Source organism: Fusarium tjaetaba, assembly GCF_013396195.1.
Source record: "Fusarium tjaetaba strain NRRL 66243 chromosome Unknown NRRL66243_c0000058, whole genome shotgun sequence".
Lineage (NCBI taxonomy): Eukaryota > Fungi > Ascomycota > Sordariomycetes > Hypocreales > Nectriaceae > Fusarium > Fusarium tjaetaba.
Genome location: NW_023501254.1, coordinates 49,238 through 65,608, shown reverse-complemented (window position 1 = coordinate 65,608; position 16,371 = coordinate 49,238). Strand labels below are relative to the sequence as shown.

Here is a 16,371-nt window from a genome sequence, read left to right as displayed (position 1 = left end):
TTGAGGCTTTGAAACACCCGGCCAGACACGAGACTCGCGAGGGATGATTTGCTTGTCTAGAACGTCTAAACATTTGGAAGGTCGGTTTTGATGCCGTAGAGCGGAGCTATGCGGCCACGGGCAGGGATTGTAGAGATAATTGGAAGAGAGGAAACATTGGCTTTGGGGATTGTTGCATCGGTATCGATACCCCATGCTCTCACCTGGAGAGCTCCTTGGTTAGGCGAGTGTTAACATTGTGGGGATGTTTCTGGCCTCCACCTCCAGATCCAAAAATGGAAATCCGGGACAGTTCAAAGTGTCAGGGGTTACCTAGTTCGTGAGTGCACTACTGTACCTACCGCGATCGGGCTTCTATAATTCTGGGTCCTCGAGGTTGAATAACTGCTGCCTGCGAGTCTCTGAGCTAGAGTGCAGGATCATTCATGTTAGTCTCCATCTCGCTTAAGCCATCGAACATGTTGGAAGACTTTGATGGTATGATTCCAGTATGTTCTCAGTATAGTCCAAAGGCTAAGGTACTTGGGAGAGATGAAGTTAGGTCAGGCTCTTGGGTCATTCTCTATAAACTGATGCCTGGGGCGGGGTTCCCATCCAGTCAGTATATGCAATAGGTATCTGAGCGTCAGTAGGTAGGCTGTGATAATGTCTTGGTAATGATGGGTAAATGAGGGGGAAGCAAAGCAAAGCAAAAGAAAGGGAAGGGAAGAAAGATGAGATGGATGGGAAATTCTAGACTGTCAATGGTAATGTGCGTTGCCAAATTGGAACAACTGGAAGGGATCCGCGCATAATGATCCCCGTTGATGCATCATGGATTCGAGATAGAATTGTGGATTTATCCATCAAATGTCGTTGAGATGAGAAGCCGGGGGGTGGGAGCCAGGTTTTTAGTGGACTTTGGAGGCTTTTTTTGGTGGGGAGCTCTCCCGTTACTCGGGCCCAGGCCAGACTCAGACTACACGAGACCTCAAAATTTTGGGCTCAGCACAATATGAGCAAAGTCTGGTAGTCTACGGAGTAGGTACCCAGTAGCTCCTTTTAAGAATTCTCGGTGGTGTAGGGAATACATATAACAAATTAATCAATAAATGGGAGCTTCCCACCTCCCCCATTCCTTCATCATCAATTATCCTCCTCCACGTCAGCTCCTCCTCATTCATCCATCCATCCAATTGTCACCACTGTTCTCCAATTCGAATTACAGTTGACTTTGGCGGCATCATTGGCGTACACATCTTTTCCCGCTTTCGTTCCTGGGCGCTAATCAACAGTGCCTATCCCTACACCATCGACGTCAAGCTTATTAGGGAGCTCCAGCTCAAGCTATTGCCACCTGAGCTCACGAGTCTCGTGGTTTGGGCTGCCACTGTTTGCTTTCCATCAAGCAATATCGTCTTTCCCAAGACAGAGCAGAGCCTTCCCTTTCTTCTTCCTCTTTCACGCATCTCAGATTCTCGTGATACCCGCACTTTGAGTTGCTCATCGACAATGTCTTTTGCACCTGCTCTGCGCCTTTGTGCGCGCCGGATTGCCTCCCCGGCTCTGGTCCGCCCTTCTATTACGTTTGCTGGTGCAAGAAAGCTTCACAGTGGCCCTCCTCGCCAGGATAAGCCAGGAAAATACGCCCAAACTGACCCCCAGATCGAGGTCGAATACCCAGAAGACCATGAGCTCCCTAGCAGTGAGCCTGTTGCTGGCACTGGTGGCCAGTACGTGAAGCCCACACTTCCTACATTTTCCCTTGATGGTCACGTCGGTATCGTCACTGGTGGTGCCCGTGGTTTGGGTCTTGTCATGGGCCAGGGAATGGTCTTTTCTGGCTCTCACCTTGCTCTTGTTGACATGAACAGTGAGTGCATATCCTATGATTAGCGGACAAACAAGTCATACTGACCATGATACAGAGGAAGAAGCTGAAAAGCAGACAAGTCTTCTTATTGAAGCCTTCAAGAAGGAGAACCCTCGAGCTCGACGGTGAGTTCATCATTTCACAAACTCCGACTGTGTGGGACTAAACATGTTCCCCAGAACACCCAAGGTCACAGCCCACTATGCCGATGTTTCTGACCCTGAGTCTGTTGAGGCGTGTGTCGCTGAGGTCGTCAAGGAGCATGGCAAAATCGACAACCTGGTCACTTCAGCTGGCTTCACTGAGAACTTCGAAGCCGTGAACTACCCCATCGACCGTCTTCGAAAGCTTTGGGCTGTCAACGTTGACGGCACTTACCTCTTTGCGACCTCAGTTGCTCGCCACCTGATGGAGCGGAAGGCCCCAGGAAGCATTGTCATGATCGGTAGCATGTCCGGTGCCATTGTAAATGTCCCTCAGCCCCAGGCTCCCTACAACGCTGCCAAGGCCGGTGTTCGGCACCTTGCCGCATCTCTCGCCGTTGAATGGGCTCATGCCAACATTCGAGTCAACTGCATCTCTCCTGGATACATGCTTACTGCTCTGTAAGTGTACTCAAGGCTTCCTCTAGTAAAGCTGTAACTAACGTAGTTACCACAGCACCCAGAAGATCCTTGATGACAACCCGGATCTCAAAGCGAAGTGGACTTCTCTCATCCCTCAGGGCAAGATGGGCCAGCCTCAAGATCTCATGGGCCCTGTTGCTTTCCTGCTTTCTGATGTATGTGTACTCCATGGTGTTTCGGAATTCTGAACTGACCAATGATCCTTGACAGGCCTCCTCCTATGTCACTGGCGCTGATATCCGAGTTGACGGCGGTTACACAGTAACTTAGGTCTCTATGAAACACGGGCGAAAAGGAGTTTGGCTAAAATTGCACCCTGATTGGGTTTTCTTACAGTTGGGTTGGCGTGCCCAATAGCGATTGGAATTCGATAATGTAACTAATGAGACGAGAAAACTTGCACATCGATCGATGCCTTGAAGAAATGAGCACATATGCTTTCTATACTTTTTGGGATTGAGATTTGCCTGTAATTGCTGATTATCAAATTGAAACACCAATGTTTAACATGGCCAGAAATGGGTTCACAATTCTCAATAGTAATGTTATTACATCAAGTGTTGCTTAGGTACCTACCTATGGACACATTATATCTTGAGCATCCCTCTATACCAATGTGACCCAGTGGTTCTAAGGGGCTTATGGGTTCTTTGAAAATGTTCTATTTAGATAATTCTTTCGTGTTTCCTTGTCCGAAGTGCACATTTGATGGTGAAATATGATTAGGCGTAGTTGTGAACATGCGCGACTCCGTACTTTTTTCTTTTGCCTACCTATCAACTCATTCTTGGTTTGAACATGCATTTCTTGGCAGCACTAATAAAAGGCCAGTTGGAAATTTCCGTTCATCGTAGCTCAGCCCCTATCGCAGTTCATGGCCTACCTATCAGTACCTACTTACTATAAGTTAGATAAGGTACCATGCCGTCAAAGAGATGCCGGTAGGTATGTGACACTTCCCGAGATCGGATAGCTGCAGATTACGGAGTAAAACCCATGACATTCCCGAGTGCAACCCGCCCGCCACACCCAGCAAATGCCTGATGGGACTGCCGACCGAAACAGGATCGGGCTGCAGAGAAACCCCAACACGTTCGTTGACACCGATGCCATGGTACAGCCAAACAGCTGCCGTTGTAGGTTAGATCGGCTACAGCACACAATCACGTCTGGATGCAACTCTAGATGCAGCCACCGCGATTGTTGGGTATCAGTCAGATGTAAGGGTGAAAACTCTGAGATTGTGTGATTGTGCGTGGCCGTGACCTACTATGAATCTAGGATAACCTGGTGGTTGCAGGACAGAGATGTTGTAGTGTTCAGGGTGGTAAGCTTTGCCATGAATCTGGATCAAGTCTTCTTATCCACGGCATAGGTAGTCTATCGTGATACTAGATAGATGATGAACAGGGTGATACAAGAACAGTGTACAGGACCTACTTGGATCAATGCTCATAAATGCCACTATAATCATTCCCTCGTCGTCGTTAGTCCAAGATACCTTATGTACGGAGTATGCTGTCTTGAATGTCAACCTCATTTTATCACTCCATACCTGACCTGACCTGACCTGGCCTCCGACATCCGACAGTCGAGCGATGACCCTCCGAGTGATACAGATGGCGCAATCACCCTGAAAATCAGTGTCGGCCCGCGGTGACCAAATAGGAAGCTTTGTACTGCATTTTTTGATCATCTGCAACCCCTCCATCTCTGACAGAAGCTCCAGTCCAGGATCTCTAACAAGGATCCCCACAACCGTGAAGCTTGGGTGTGGCTCACAGCGTGGGGAGGCCTGTCGACTCGAGGCACCTGAAGGTACCTTACCTTACCTTACCTTACCTTGCACTGAACTCTCGGCCACGTGGGTGCGTGACCTGGGTGAGATAGACGATGAATGAAGATCTCGCCGCAAGTAAACTCGATGCTACCAGTATGTCTGTCGAGAGCAGGTCATTTACGCACTCATACAGGGTATGCATGTTTGCTTCCCCGGACAAAGGCCCCAACGCGGCGTGCTCATCATGACCATAGCATACCGCATGCACAAGAGCGAGCTCTTTGAAGCTCAAGCTCTCCACAGTTAGCCGAGTCTCCCAAGTCTCCAACTCTAAAGCCGACGTTGAGCACCTCCCATCATTGCCGGTTTCAACCTAGGCACAACTCCCCGTACGGGTACGTGTGACGAATCCCGCAATTCCTCTCGGCCGACAAATGCTTGAACTCTCGAGAAAGTTTACCTCTAGTCCAAGCCTAGAGACGGGATGGCTGGCCGTGAACCCCTCCTCCCATCATCTCGGCGTCAGGTGCCTCCAGGAACAAGGCGACCTCCGCCCAAAGAGTTCCGAATTGGTCTCGTGAAACATTACAGCACAGCTTGGAACTTACTTGGAAGCGGGGAAGAGCCTCAGAGAAGTGAAAGTCTGATGAACGAACGCGTTCATCGAGTCTGTGCTGTCCCATGTGGCTGATGTGGTCAGTCACACGACCATGACGACGCTGGGTACCTTATTGATCGACCCCGCCGAGAAACAGATCAGACGACTCTGAGGAAAATTGCGCCTCCTGTAAGAGGAAAAGACAAAAGGGAGAGAAAAAGAAAGGAAAGAGAAAAAGGAAAGGCAATAAAAGCATTGAGCCGTAGTGGATGGGGATCCCGGTAGGACTCCTACAGCCAATCCACTTAGTCAACCAGGTTGATCATCTCACCCGGATAGAGGTTGGTAGACTAGTTTATGTCAGACAATGTGACGGTTTCAGCTTCTGAGAGGTCAGGAGACGAGTAGCAGATAGGCGATAGGTTAGGCTCTGAGCACCTTGGTTATCTGAGTCGTTAATAACCGTTCTAGAACTCGGTGTGAAAGTCATGTTTCGGTTGGGTCGAAGATTGTGCCCGTTTTTGGGCATGTTGAGTCAGGGACCATAAGGGAGAGGGCTCGCAGAGCCGCAAACCGTGTACATGATCACCTCTGTTGGTTACGAGGCCAAAGCCCTGAGTGCGGTATCTACTGCACCTTGATAAAGGCTGAGAGCCCGGGAACTGGAACTGTCTCAATTCAAGCTGAAAGAAAGCCGGTATAGATCAGGGTAATCAGTTATGACCAACTTTCGATCTATTGAATCTGTGAAAGCCTATTGCCATGGAGGCGGTGAATTCATTCATGGTCATATATCATTCAGGCCCAGAAGGCGGCCAACACGAAACATCTGGCTCCTGATTCATAGTGACAGCTCGCCCTGCATAAAGCTGAACAGTATTGACTTGGAGGTTGATGATTGGCGATATCTCATTTCAGTATTGGCACCGTGACCTTGATGTTGAGATACATATCCTTGTCGATGCTGTAGGTAGCCCCTGTCCCCTTATGCACCCTACATAAAGTCCTTAGCCATAGGTGCGTGATGGGAGTGAGGAGACGAAAGGAAGTCCTTCAGATAGGTATTTGTACATAACAATTCTAGGGGAGACAAGAAAACTTGAGGGTAGTTGATAAAAACAACTACTAAATTAGAAGCCTTTCTACCTAAGCTTAAGCCAAACTTGTATGACTCTTTTTTATCACTTAGAGTAGAGGTCCTAAGGTTTTTGGCTCCCGGAGGCAACTGTACACAGCTTGTCAGCCCTACTGCCCATCCATCCACAGACATTCAGTAAGATGTAAGACAAGACTATGTACCTACCTCTATGGAGGTACCTACATACAGGTGCAGTGCCTAGAATCACCAAAGGACAGAACTCAAAATTTACATTGTGTATCCGTATCCATATGTACTCCGTAGAATTGATAAAGGCTACTATAAGGTACTAAGGTAATCTGGATTTAAAATTGGGTCAAAAAGCCCCAATCATCATCATATGTAGAATGGATCTCATTAGTCGAGGTCAGCCCAAGCCCATCCCCATGTGAGAATAGCAACCCGTGAGCTTCAGCCCATGGAAGGGCACGCACGTCACAGGGTGCCCGCGTGTCCGGTAGTTCAGGTTCCAGTGTAACCCCCCCCTACTAGCGTATATTTCCCACCCACTGCCCTTGTCTTGTCTTGTCTTGTCTTGTCTTGTCTTGTCTGTGGGTTCCAGAAGTTCATCAAGTTTGAGGAATAGGTTGGCTTTGTTGGGCTCTTTTGCTGCGAGATGCCAAGCAGATCTACTCGAGTATTACATCAATTAGATCCCGGTTCTTCCAATCTCTCGTATCATGTCATCATGATATAGCCACAAGCTTCTCTGAATCATTCCCAAGACAAGGTACTACTAACGAAACCCCAGGGCACGTATTGTAAGGTACTAAGGTACCTAGACCCAGGACAGCCACTAGAAGCCCTGCCAAGTTCCCCTCCGCGGGTGCCTTCCTAACCTAAGCTTCCTAAAGGTCATGAGGAGCTAAGCTAGGGAAGGAACAGCCCCATCGTCAACCCAGATCACCAACGGAAAGAGCTCGAGTTCCAGTCCAGGCCATCTTAAAGCCCATGGTCGAGGTTTCCCTTTTTTCCATTTCCCCATCCTGTTTCTACTCTTATTTTATTCTCCAACCAACCTCTTATTAATTCGACGTCTCCTTGGTATTTGTCGTATTCCACTCCACCTCACTTCTTGGTGCAAGTCCTAACACCTCGTCTTCCAGCAACTGCACCTGCATCTGCACTGTCTTCCTCCCTGACATTCGTGGCTTGCGTGCTTGCTTTTGGCTTCTCACTTACAGCTCCAGCACCCGATAGCACCTCGAGTCCACTATTGTCTGTGGAGGGACCACCTCCACTGAGTTACTCTACCCTACTCTACTTACTTTACCTACTCCTCAAGCACAATACAATACCTTAGTACCTAAGGTAGACTACGACGCAGTACGTACCGGCCTCGACAGCACCTCAGATGAGGTGACAAGCATCCCTCACCTCACCTCCACCAAAGAGATAAACGTGCTGGGTGATAAGTCGCTAGAACCCGGCCCCCTGGCGCCCTGGCTCTCCCGTCGAGGCAGAGGCTTTGTTTCATTCCGCTGTCAGGGCACTCACTCATCAAAATTGGATCATTGTGGCCTGGACCGGTCAGCGAAGTAGCGGCCTCTCCGGAAGGTACCTGACCTTGTTCGTCTGTCTCTCCACCGTCTTTCGCCGCCATCTTGGCCGACCAAGCGGACGGGACTCCTTTTCAATCGCTCTCCCTCCCGTTGTCACAAGCAAACTATAGAAACCACTGCCTTGCACAAGCTTTTTGCGGCACACCGATCTTGTTATCTATTCTTGCAACTCCGTGTCTTTTTGAAAAGTGCTGAGTCGGCACGGCATCAGCTCCGAAGCTTATCGGCACCAGGTTATGAAGACGTGGGAGTCTCCCGACAACTTGACTTGTACAAAGAGGTACTCTCTCACCTCTAACCCAGCATCAGCTGCCGCCTCCGACTTCGCCGCCACCATTGAAGTTTTCATGTATACCAACCCAACGAATTCAGTAGTCCGAAACGTACCCATGAAATCCCAGCTCAAAGTACTCGATATCTTCAGCCATTGTCATCAGGCCCTCCACCGGCTCTCCACCGTCTTTTTCTTCGGTTCACTAGCAGGTACAGTCTTTTTTACCTCTGGACCCTGAATTTTCTATCTCTTCAACTGTCCATTCTTCTTTTCGTATCCCTAACCTCTTGACGCGCAGACTTTATTCGTTCCTAAAAGAGGCTTCAACCTGCAGATGTAACAAAACAGCGCCGAACACACTGTTACACTTACACGGCACCTGAACGGCCCTCGATTTAGTTCACAACCAAAGCCAAAGCTAAAGCTCACGCCGAGCTAAGCTTTCTACTGCATCACTCGAGTTTCACTCACCAAAGTTGTCTCGCTTCACCAGCACAAGGTCCACAGTTTATTACTTTCGCCGCTTTTTTGCACACGAGAAGCCAATTTTTGCGTCACGAGCTTACGAGTCACGAGCCGTATCGGGGTTTGAGGTTCTCTTTGCAACGCTATTTCTTCCTAGGGGAGTTCAACAATCATTGATCCACGCGAGAAGAAACAAATAAGAGCAGAGACAAAATCTTGTATAACTTGCAGCGTCCGTGTGCCCTCAACAACCGTCAACTGCTGCATCCCGCAGCCCAGTTTTGGTTGCCCGATCACAGGACCGTTAGAACAACAACTTCAGCGATCCAGAATTCATTCACTAACGAACAATCCTTTGCCTCGGTTTTAAAACTTCCAAACAACTGTGTCAGTGGTTTACGGCACCTAAATTGGAGATTGGCCAAAAATAACGGAAATTGGCTATCGCTATTTATTGAGTGACACTGTGTGTGCCTGCAATCATTTACCCTCTGTCGATTCTACCATAGGCCCGTTATCCCTCACTTATTATTGAATTTAGCGACCATGCTTCACATCGCTAGTCGTCGATAAACACTTCTACGCCGAAGAATTACTGGGTGGCATTAGGAGCCGTACGTTGATCGCACCAAGTACATATCTCTATCGTTGCGGAGGCTGCCGAAAACTTCAAAATCCTCAGATATGGATTCGAACATGCCTATGATACTGCCAAAGGGCATTGTCATCAATTCCAAAAACATATATAAAGAGGTTGCTGATTTTCCTTTGGTCCCCCCTGACAAGGTTTGGGAATACTGGCATGGTAAATTTCTAATTGTCCCTTAGCCATTGAATACCACTCATGCTTTCCTAGTGTATACGACCACATATAAGAAGCTTAAGGATCCGACTGCTTGCCGACTTGAAAACTTTTGGTGGCATGTCTGGGGAAGTGATCGCAGGTTTCTCAAGGGCAGTGCCCTGGCAAAACTCTATGAGGAGATCTCGGTTGGACCAACCTTTGTCCCCCTCAAGGGACCGCCGAATCGATGGGAAGGACCCGATGTATGTGCCACTGAGATCTTTGCACAATGACATTCATCGACAACTAACACGAGCCGCCTAGATACCACCCCTGATCAAACAGATTCTAGAAGCCGCCGAGTCTCAGGCAACCACATCACTGACACAAAGCCAAGGGTCTCGCCCTTCAAAACCCACCGACTCAGTGTTGAGAACATTATCTTCAAGTGCCTCAAAGCCGCCACCCGCCCACCCAATCTTGAAAAAAGCCCGAGGACCATCATCATCGGGACCTCGGCCAACCGCTCGTTTTGTATCACCCCACGAATCCGCTGATGAGGACGATATTCCTTCTTCAGGGAGCACAGCCGCGACAGTGTCTGAGGCGCCCGTGTATGTAACGGATCCGCCGAAGAAGAAAATGACCATTGCACCCCCTCAGAAGCTGGCCCCCTCGTCTCCCGTCACGAGTAAGAAAACCACTCAGCTAAGCAAATCATCATCAAGCGCGGAATCGGCCGTTCGAGAAGCCGGGGCTGGAAAGTCGAGCGGGCCAAGGAATGGCACGCTGCAGCGGCCCGTACTTCAAGGTGCTCGCACAAAAGTGGAATACGACCAACCAGCCTCTAGGGACATGAATGGAATGACCAGGGAAGGTCGCCCATATCCGATGAGCGAGAAGGCACGCGGGAAACAACCAGCAGTTCCTGTTCGGCCAGTTACATACAGAAGCGACGTCGCCAAGGACGTGATAGAAGAAGAAACTCAGCCATCACCCCCTAAAGATCGACCTCGAAGCATTCACCGAGAGAAAGGTGTGCTCCCCCAAGCTCGTTCTCTCATAAACCTAGCGAACCACGGACCGCGAAGAGGGTCGGGGGCTTCTTCAAGGTCGACTATCGGAGTGGGATCGCTTGAGAGTGGAAGGAGTCAGGGAACCCCCCTTATGGCACGATCCCATTCCCATGGCGGATATAATGAACCAAAACCGCACAACAACATTCGAGCACCTGGACTCTTTACAGAAGCCACCTCATCGACATCCAACGTTGCGGTGACTGGCACAATTCTCGATCAATCTGGGTTTGGATCCACGTCGGACTTGAGTACTATCGATCATTCACGGCTCGAACATCACACCATTCCCGTTGTGCCACCACAGCCCTCTATACTCGATGCTCGTTTCACCCCAACTCCTCCTACTACAACAGCTGGTGTACCCCTAGGACGCACAAAAAGCCAACTAACACTACTGCTTGAACGAGAAAAGGCACGAAGCGGTGATAGGTCGCGATCCAGAAACTAAAATATTCTTTGTACCCTTAAAAGCCATCATGCCGCCGTTATTCTGTGCCGTGGTAAAGGTCTCACCACGGCTATGTACACCTTTTATAAACAAGGGCCTAGCTCACATATTAAGCAAAATGCGTTGCTTCTTTCTCCGTATGGCTTCAGGTGCATGGTGACGGAGTGTTGAGCGAATGCATAAAACATCTGCGGCCCGCATGGTTATTTGATGTATTCTTAAATTCTTGCTATATGATGAAGGACTGTTGGCTCACAAGTGAAAGTTCAAAGGTCGCGCATATGATTCCCTATACCATAATCGAATCAGGGGGATGGGGCGTTGCCAGCAAAGCTGACGAAGGGCTAAAGGGTTCCCTCTCATGAAGGAAATGAACGGGAATTCAGTTGATACCAATATATAAGGCAACTAAAACTAAAAGCAAGTCATTGCAGATGCTGCTTAGGACTTCACGAAAGCGACGTTTTGAGTGCATGCCATTACCCTAGAGCTTCTAGATTTCCTGCAAATTTGGTTGAAGGAACAAAAGAATCATGTAAAACATGACAATGAATTATCGCATGACCTTGATATTTTTCATTATCCATCTTTGGGTAGAAGCTTAGTTATTCTTCTTCCCCAATATACCCTATGTTTGTTTATGCTACACATCAGAGTTACCACATGAAATACGCCAAGTTACGATGCGACGTTAGCGATTGACAGACGAAGCAAGCACCAAAGTAGACAAATAAAATATGTTTTGGGAATCGAGTGAATTTTTGCGTGAAGGAAATATCCCATCTGCTAACGCTATGTTGATAATACTGGTATCTAATACTACAGCCATGAAACTGGAGAACTTAGGAAAAAATAGCTACTAGATATTACTCTTAATCTTTTTGTAACCCAAGGTTTGCACCGTATGTTTTGTCCAACCGACTTAACCAGTTCCTAATCCATTACTTATACCAAAAATCGATGACGCGTTATAATAGGGGACGGGATGAGAATTCGCTTTGCGAAGAGAGCGATGCTTGACTTGAGCGAGTGTGTTGGGTTTCTCAAAAGAAGAGGAATAAGTTTGATGTGTAATATAGCAAAGCATGATTCATGGTACGAGGAAAAGGGTACCCAAGGACAGCCAACATGAGACGGTACTAATCATCAAGCTTGAACATCCTGCGCAGTGTGCTAAACTTCTTCTTCTTGGGCGTGCCGACCTCTGAGCCGTCGATCGAAGCTGAGACGCCGTGGTTGGCAGCACCAATTTGGCTGTGGGAAGTACTGCGACGCTTAAGGAAGCCCGTCTTTGTTGTTGGGGAGGACGGAGCAGGACCCAGACCGCCAGCGGTGGAGGGGCGCTTCTCTTCGTCAACGACGTATGTATTTTGAGAGCCGTCGTCGAACTGATCCTCCTCTTCATGAGTGTTCTGTTGGTCCTGGAGAGGCCAGTTTGCTCCGCGTTTGTGTAGACGTGAGCTATATGCCTGGCTCTCACTATTACTTCGAATAAAAGCGAGTCGCTCAGGGCCTCGTTCCAGGTGCGTGTCCCGACGCGATGCACTTTCACTCGTGCTTCGAGAGATCTTGTCAGCAGGATCCTTCTTGCGACGTAGAATGGACGACATGAAACTGCCACGTCGTTTGTGACCTGGTCGTCCACCTGTTATCTCGACGCTGTTAGCCTGCGGCGCCATCGCGTCTCGTCCCGAACCGCTTCGATTCAGTGTTGCCCGAGGAACTGCAATAGCCGCTCCATTGGGAGCAACATTCTCCCGAGGTTGCTCTTCCTCGTCATCGCTGTCAGGAAGGTCAGGGGAGTCTTGGACACCTGCACGAGCTGGCGGGACCCCCATAGCGGCGGCAGCGGCATTGTTTGAGGCAGAACTGCGCATTGTTTTAGGTACACGCTTCTGCTTGGGGAGTGGCGAAGGAGTATCCTCGTCACTTGAGTCGACGAAACGACTTCTGAAGGCTGGGCGGCCCTCATCCTCATCACTCGAATCATCGAAGCGGCTGCCGTTCTTGGATTTCTTCCCCTTGGACGAGCGGCCAAATCCAGAAACCCGCATGCGAGAGGAACCTGCATCATTGGACTCAGCACGTAGTGACTGACGCATACGACCGCCCATCATAACTGGAGGAGGAGAGCTAGTGTTGGAATTGCGGCGAAAGGCTGATCCAGTAGGCGACAGAGACCGAAGGCTGAACCGGCTGCTGCCCCTCGCGCTTTCTGGCGGAGGCGCTGCTGGCGCCTGTTCCCGTGTACTTCCTCTCATTGTCCTACGGAAGCCAAAGCCTTCTCCGCCGCCAGCCTTTGCACGTCGGAAGCTGCTTTCGCTTGAGTCAGATCCTCGTCGTGCAAGGGTTGGCTTCGCAGTAGATCGCATAGTAGGGCCCCTGTCTTCGGAATGCGCTCGACGCTGCGATTTGACCGCTTCCGATGTGGTCGCTGGCTGATAAGACGTTGGCCGAGCACCGTTTCTCTGAGTGGAAGCAGTATTGTGCCCATTAGCCGCAGAACCATTGGCCCTAAGCGACTTGCGCATCGCAACACCAGTCGTAGCCTCAGGCTCTTGACGAAGGGACTTGCGTAAATGTCCATCGTGCGAGTTCTGAGGGCTCGAAGGAGCAGCGCCGGATCTCATAGATTTGCGCATTCCTCCGGTGTGGACTGGCTCAGAGTGACTGACTGTTGTAGCCTCAGTAGCCCGCATAGATTTTCGCAGCTTGGCGCCTCCAGCCTGCTTTCCTTTCTCTGTAACGGGTGCCTTAACAAGAGGCTTCTCAACCTCATCACGAGGCCAACTAGTACCTGGTTGGATTTGGTAGGTTCTTGTTGGATTGCGAAGCTTTTCTGAGACAGGCGCATTTTCCGAAGTGTCCAGGGGCTCTTGCACGGGCTCTTCAACAAGTTTCTGCTTTTGCTTCGTTTGATTCTTTGTCTTGTGTTTCGAGCGTCTGGCTGCCTCTGCTGGAATATCCTCCTCGTCAGAGTCCTCCATGGCCTCCTTCTCGAGCTGGCGTCTGTCCCTGGGACTCAAACTTCTCCAATAAGCCTTTGCCGTTTCCCAGTCACTGGGCGTTTGAAGAGGCTTCTGAGAGGGAGTCTTTGTAGGCGTTGACTGCTGAGAGGCATCGATTTCTTTGGATTTGGCGATGGCTTTCTCAAATACCTTCTGAGAGAATGCTGATTCGACGGGGCTGTCAACAACAGCGTCAAGGGACAAGAAACCATCACCTTCCATGTCAGAAAGATCCTCATAGGCGTCACTATAAATGCTGCTCCCATCCGACTCTTCCGACTCTTCCTGGATGTCATGCATCTGAGAATTTGAAGAAACAGCACTGGTGGAATCGAAGGACCGACGAGTTACGATTGGTGCCGGCTGATCAGCTCCTTTAGGCGATTGACTTGGGCGAGGCTCTGTTGAGGATACCTTGGCGTCCTCGGAGATAGCCCTCTCACTAGAAGCATCAGTCGGGCCGGTTGGGAAGCCCCCAGGAACATCGAAGAAGTCTTGCGGCGACTCTGCCTGATTCTCATCGGGAATTCGAGGACTGGGTTGTATTATCGAAATGGTTGGTATGCTGTCGCTTGGACTTGACTTTGCCGAGCTGCTCTCAGAGGGGCTGTCGGGGTTGCTGATAGTTGTTTGGGTCTCGGACACAGGGTCAGCAGAAGCTTGGGATTTAGACATAACCCCTGATTCGGATTCATCATCAGAGCTCAGGTCACTATTGCTTATATACCCTTGGCCATCAACGGAAGTGACCACGGGGGGCAGTGGTTCCCGGTATCTGGAAGTATTAGCTTCGTTGCGAGAGGCCTGTTCCTGTGCCAAGACCGACCCAATAGCCAGATCACTTGACTGCGCCAAATCTTGGGCAGGAGTTTTGTGATTCGATTCTGAAGGCAACGAATCTGTAGCTGGAGGTGAAGCCGATCTCTCCATAGGGCGGACCAAAGGTCGCTCTTCAGGCTCCCTGATCTTCTTCTCGCGAATACTCCCAAAAGAGGGGAGAGCAGGACGAGGTGTCATGGTTTCATCCTCGTCCAGAGTTACTGAGTCTCTTTTGTTTCGCCCAATGATGCTGTGCCAAGACTTTCTTGACTGTGGGCTGGCTATTTGTGGCGAGTCCGTATCTGAAGATGGAATAGACTTCCCTATAACAGCCGTGTTTCCATCATCAAAGCTCACCCTGACGCTCTTCTTCCGCGAGAGTTCTGTCTCCTCACGCCCGGCCATACCTGACCAGGCAGCAGACGCATCTGAGCCATCTTCAGAGGGAGATGCATCCCGAGGACTTGAGTACTTAAGTGCGGATTTTCGTGGCGACAACGACCTTGGAGGCGGCTCATGCCTAACGAGTAGCTGATCGGTCTTGGGAGCAAAATGGGTTGTACGGGCAGGGCTGCGGGCAGGACTCTCAGAATGCACGCGGTTTCGGCGCACAGTTTCACTGGGACCTGGGACTGGTGCAGCTTCCGGTGACTGTTGAGGTGGGGGGGTTGATTTCACAGGGATGGCATCTACTCCATCCATTGGGCGTTCGTTAGCAGGCGCCAGCTGGGCAGCATCTCGCGGTTCCTCCTCCTCTAGTTCGGAGTCTTCATGCACTACAGAGGGGCGCTTTCTAACTGATGCTTCGGGTTTTGTTACTGCTGGTGGGATTACAATAGTCTGGCTCGGATGGCTCGATGGCTCGACATCTGGTTCTTGTTCTTGCTGAATCAATGTTTGTCCAGTTGATAGGTTTGAGTTGGAGCTGGTTTCAAGCTTCGCCTCACGCTTAGTCTCCGGCTCAGACTCAGGATCCGATTCGAGCTCAGATTCAAGGCCAGCCTCTGGGTGCCCAGGCTGTTGTGTTGTCGCAGCATAGGTATTCGAAGGGCTTTGTGGGCTTGCGACTGACTTTGGTGGTGGTGAGGCTGGCTCGACTGCAGTGCCCTTGAGTCTCCCGACGGTTCCCTTGGACAAGTGAGTGCCAGTCCTGGATCCATCATGCTTTTGCTTGCGAACAGGTTTCTCCGATGCATCACGGACAGTCTGATCTATCGTCAAAAGCTGTGCCTGAGGAACCATCCGTCTCGAATTGGGATCGTACACCATTGCATTACTTGATGGGTTTGGAGACTCTGTCATAGAGCGAGGATACGAGAAATTGATAGAGTTCGGACTGCTTGGCCGTAAATCTGCTGATGCCCGTTTATCAGCCACAGGGGCGCGACGCACGTTAGACAAATCGTTTCCTGTAGCTGCCCCAAACCATGAACCTTGAGTTTGTCCGTTTTTCATCTTTTGGCTTGCAGTTTGGAAATGTTGCGTTTGCAAGCTTGTTGCTCGTTTGTGGGCCGTGCTCTTCGGATTGGTCTTGTTGTGCTCATGCTGGGGAATCTTGGGCACTGGAGGAACATCCTGGGCTTGCGGGGCAGCGACCCGGGCTGGCGAAGGTGAGGGTGATCGAAAGGTCCGTTCTGTCATAGAGCTCGCGCTTGGCGATCGATGTAGTTCCCGGCTCCTCCTGTCCCGACTTCCCGTAGACGAGACGGAAGCGCTCCTCCGCGCAGCTCGTTTTGATTGCACCTGCGATACATTGGTGGGGGTTGTAGGCCGAGCCTTGAGAGCAGCAGCCGCAGCAGCTGATGACAGAGATGGCGTCGATTCACGCCTTAGAAAGGCCGAGGCGGCTGCTGTCGCAGCGTTGGGATTGGCAGTCTCCCGGGTCAACGGCTGAGATGAGAGCGCCATGTTAGCAACGACGTGTAATTGCGAAAGCGA

At 50.2% G+C, this 16,371-nt stretch overlaps 3 protein-coding genes across 3 annotated transcripts; 2 read left to right on the top strand and 1 right to left on the bottom strand.

The window, feature by feature from the left end:
- Positions 1–1,491: 1,491 nt before the first annotated feature.
- FTJAE_2796 (gluconate 5-dehydrogenase) lies at positions 1,492–2,748 on the top strand (the record flags this gene model as incomplete). The annotated part of the gene is made up of 5 exons (XM_037349026.1): positions 1,492–1,852; positions 1,908–1,977; positions 2,032–2,457; positions 2,504–2,633; positions 2,689–2,748. 5 exons carry the CDS (start codon positions 1,492–1,494, stop codon positions 2,746–2,748), a joined length of 1,047 nt encoding a protein of 348 aa, XP_037210075.1.
- A 6,231-nt stretch (positions 2,749–8,979) lies between these two features.
- FTJAE_2795 (uncharacterized protein) lies at positions 8,980–10,606 on the top strand (the record flags this gene model as incomplete). Its single annotated transcript, XM_037349025.1, has 3 exons — positions 8,980–9,100; positions 9,152–9,342; positions 9,404–10,606. 3 exons carry the CDS (start codon positions 8,980–8,982, stop codon positions 10,604–10,606), a joined length of 1,515 nt encoding a protein of 504 aa, XP_037210074.1.
- A 1,139-nt stretch (positions 10,607–11,745) lies between these two features.
- FTJAE_2794 (uncharacterized protein) lies at positions 11,746–16,341 on the bottom strand (the record flags this gene model as incomplete). Its single annotated transcript, XM_037349024.1, has 1 exon — positions 11,746–16,341. The coding sequence occupies one exon, from the start codon at positions 16,339–16,341 to the stop codon at positions 11,746–11,748; it is 4,596 nt and encodes a 1,531-aa protein (XP_037210073.1).
- Between the last annotated feature and the right edge of the window lie 30 nt (positions 16,342–16,371).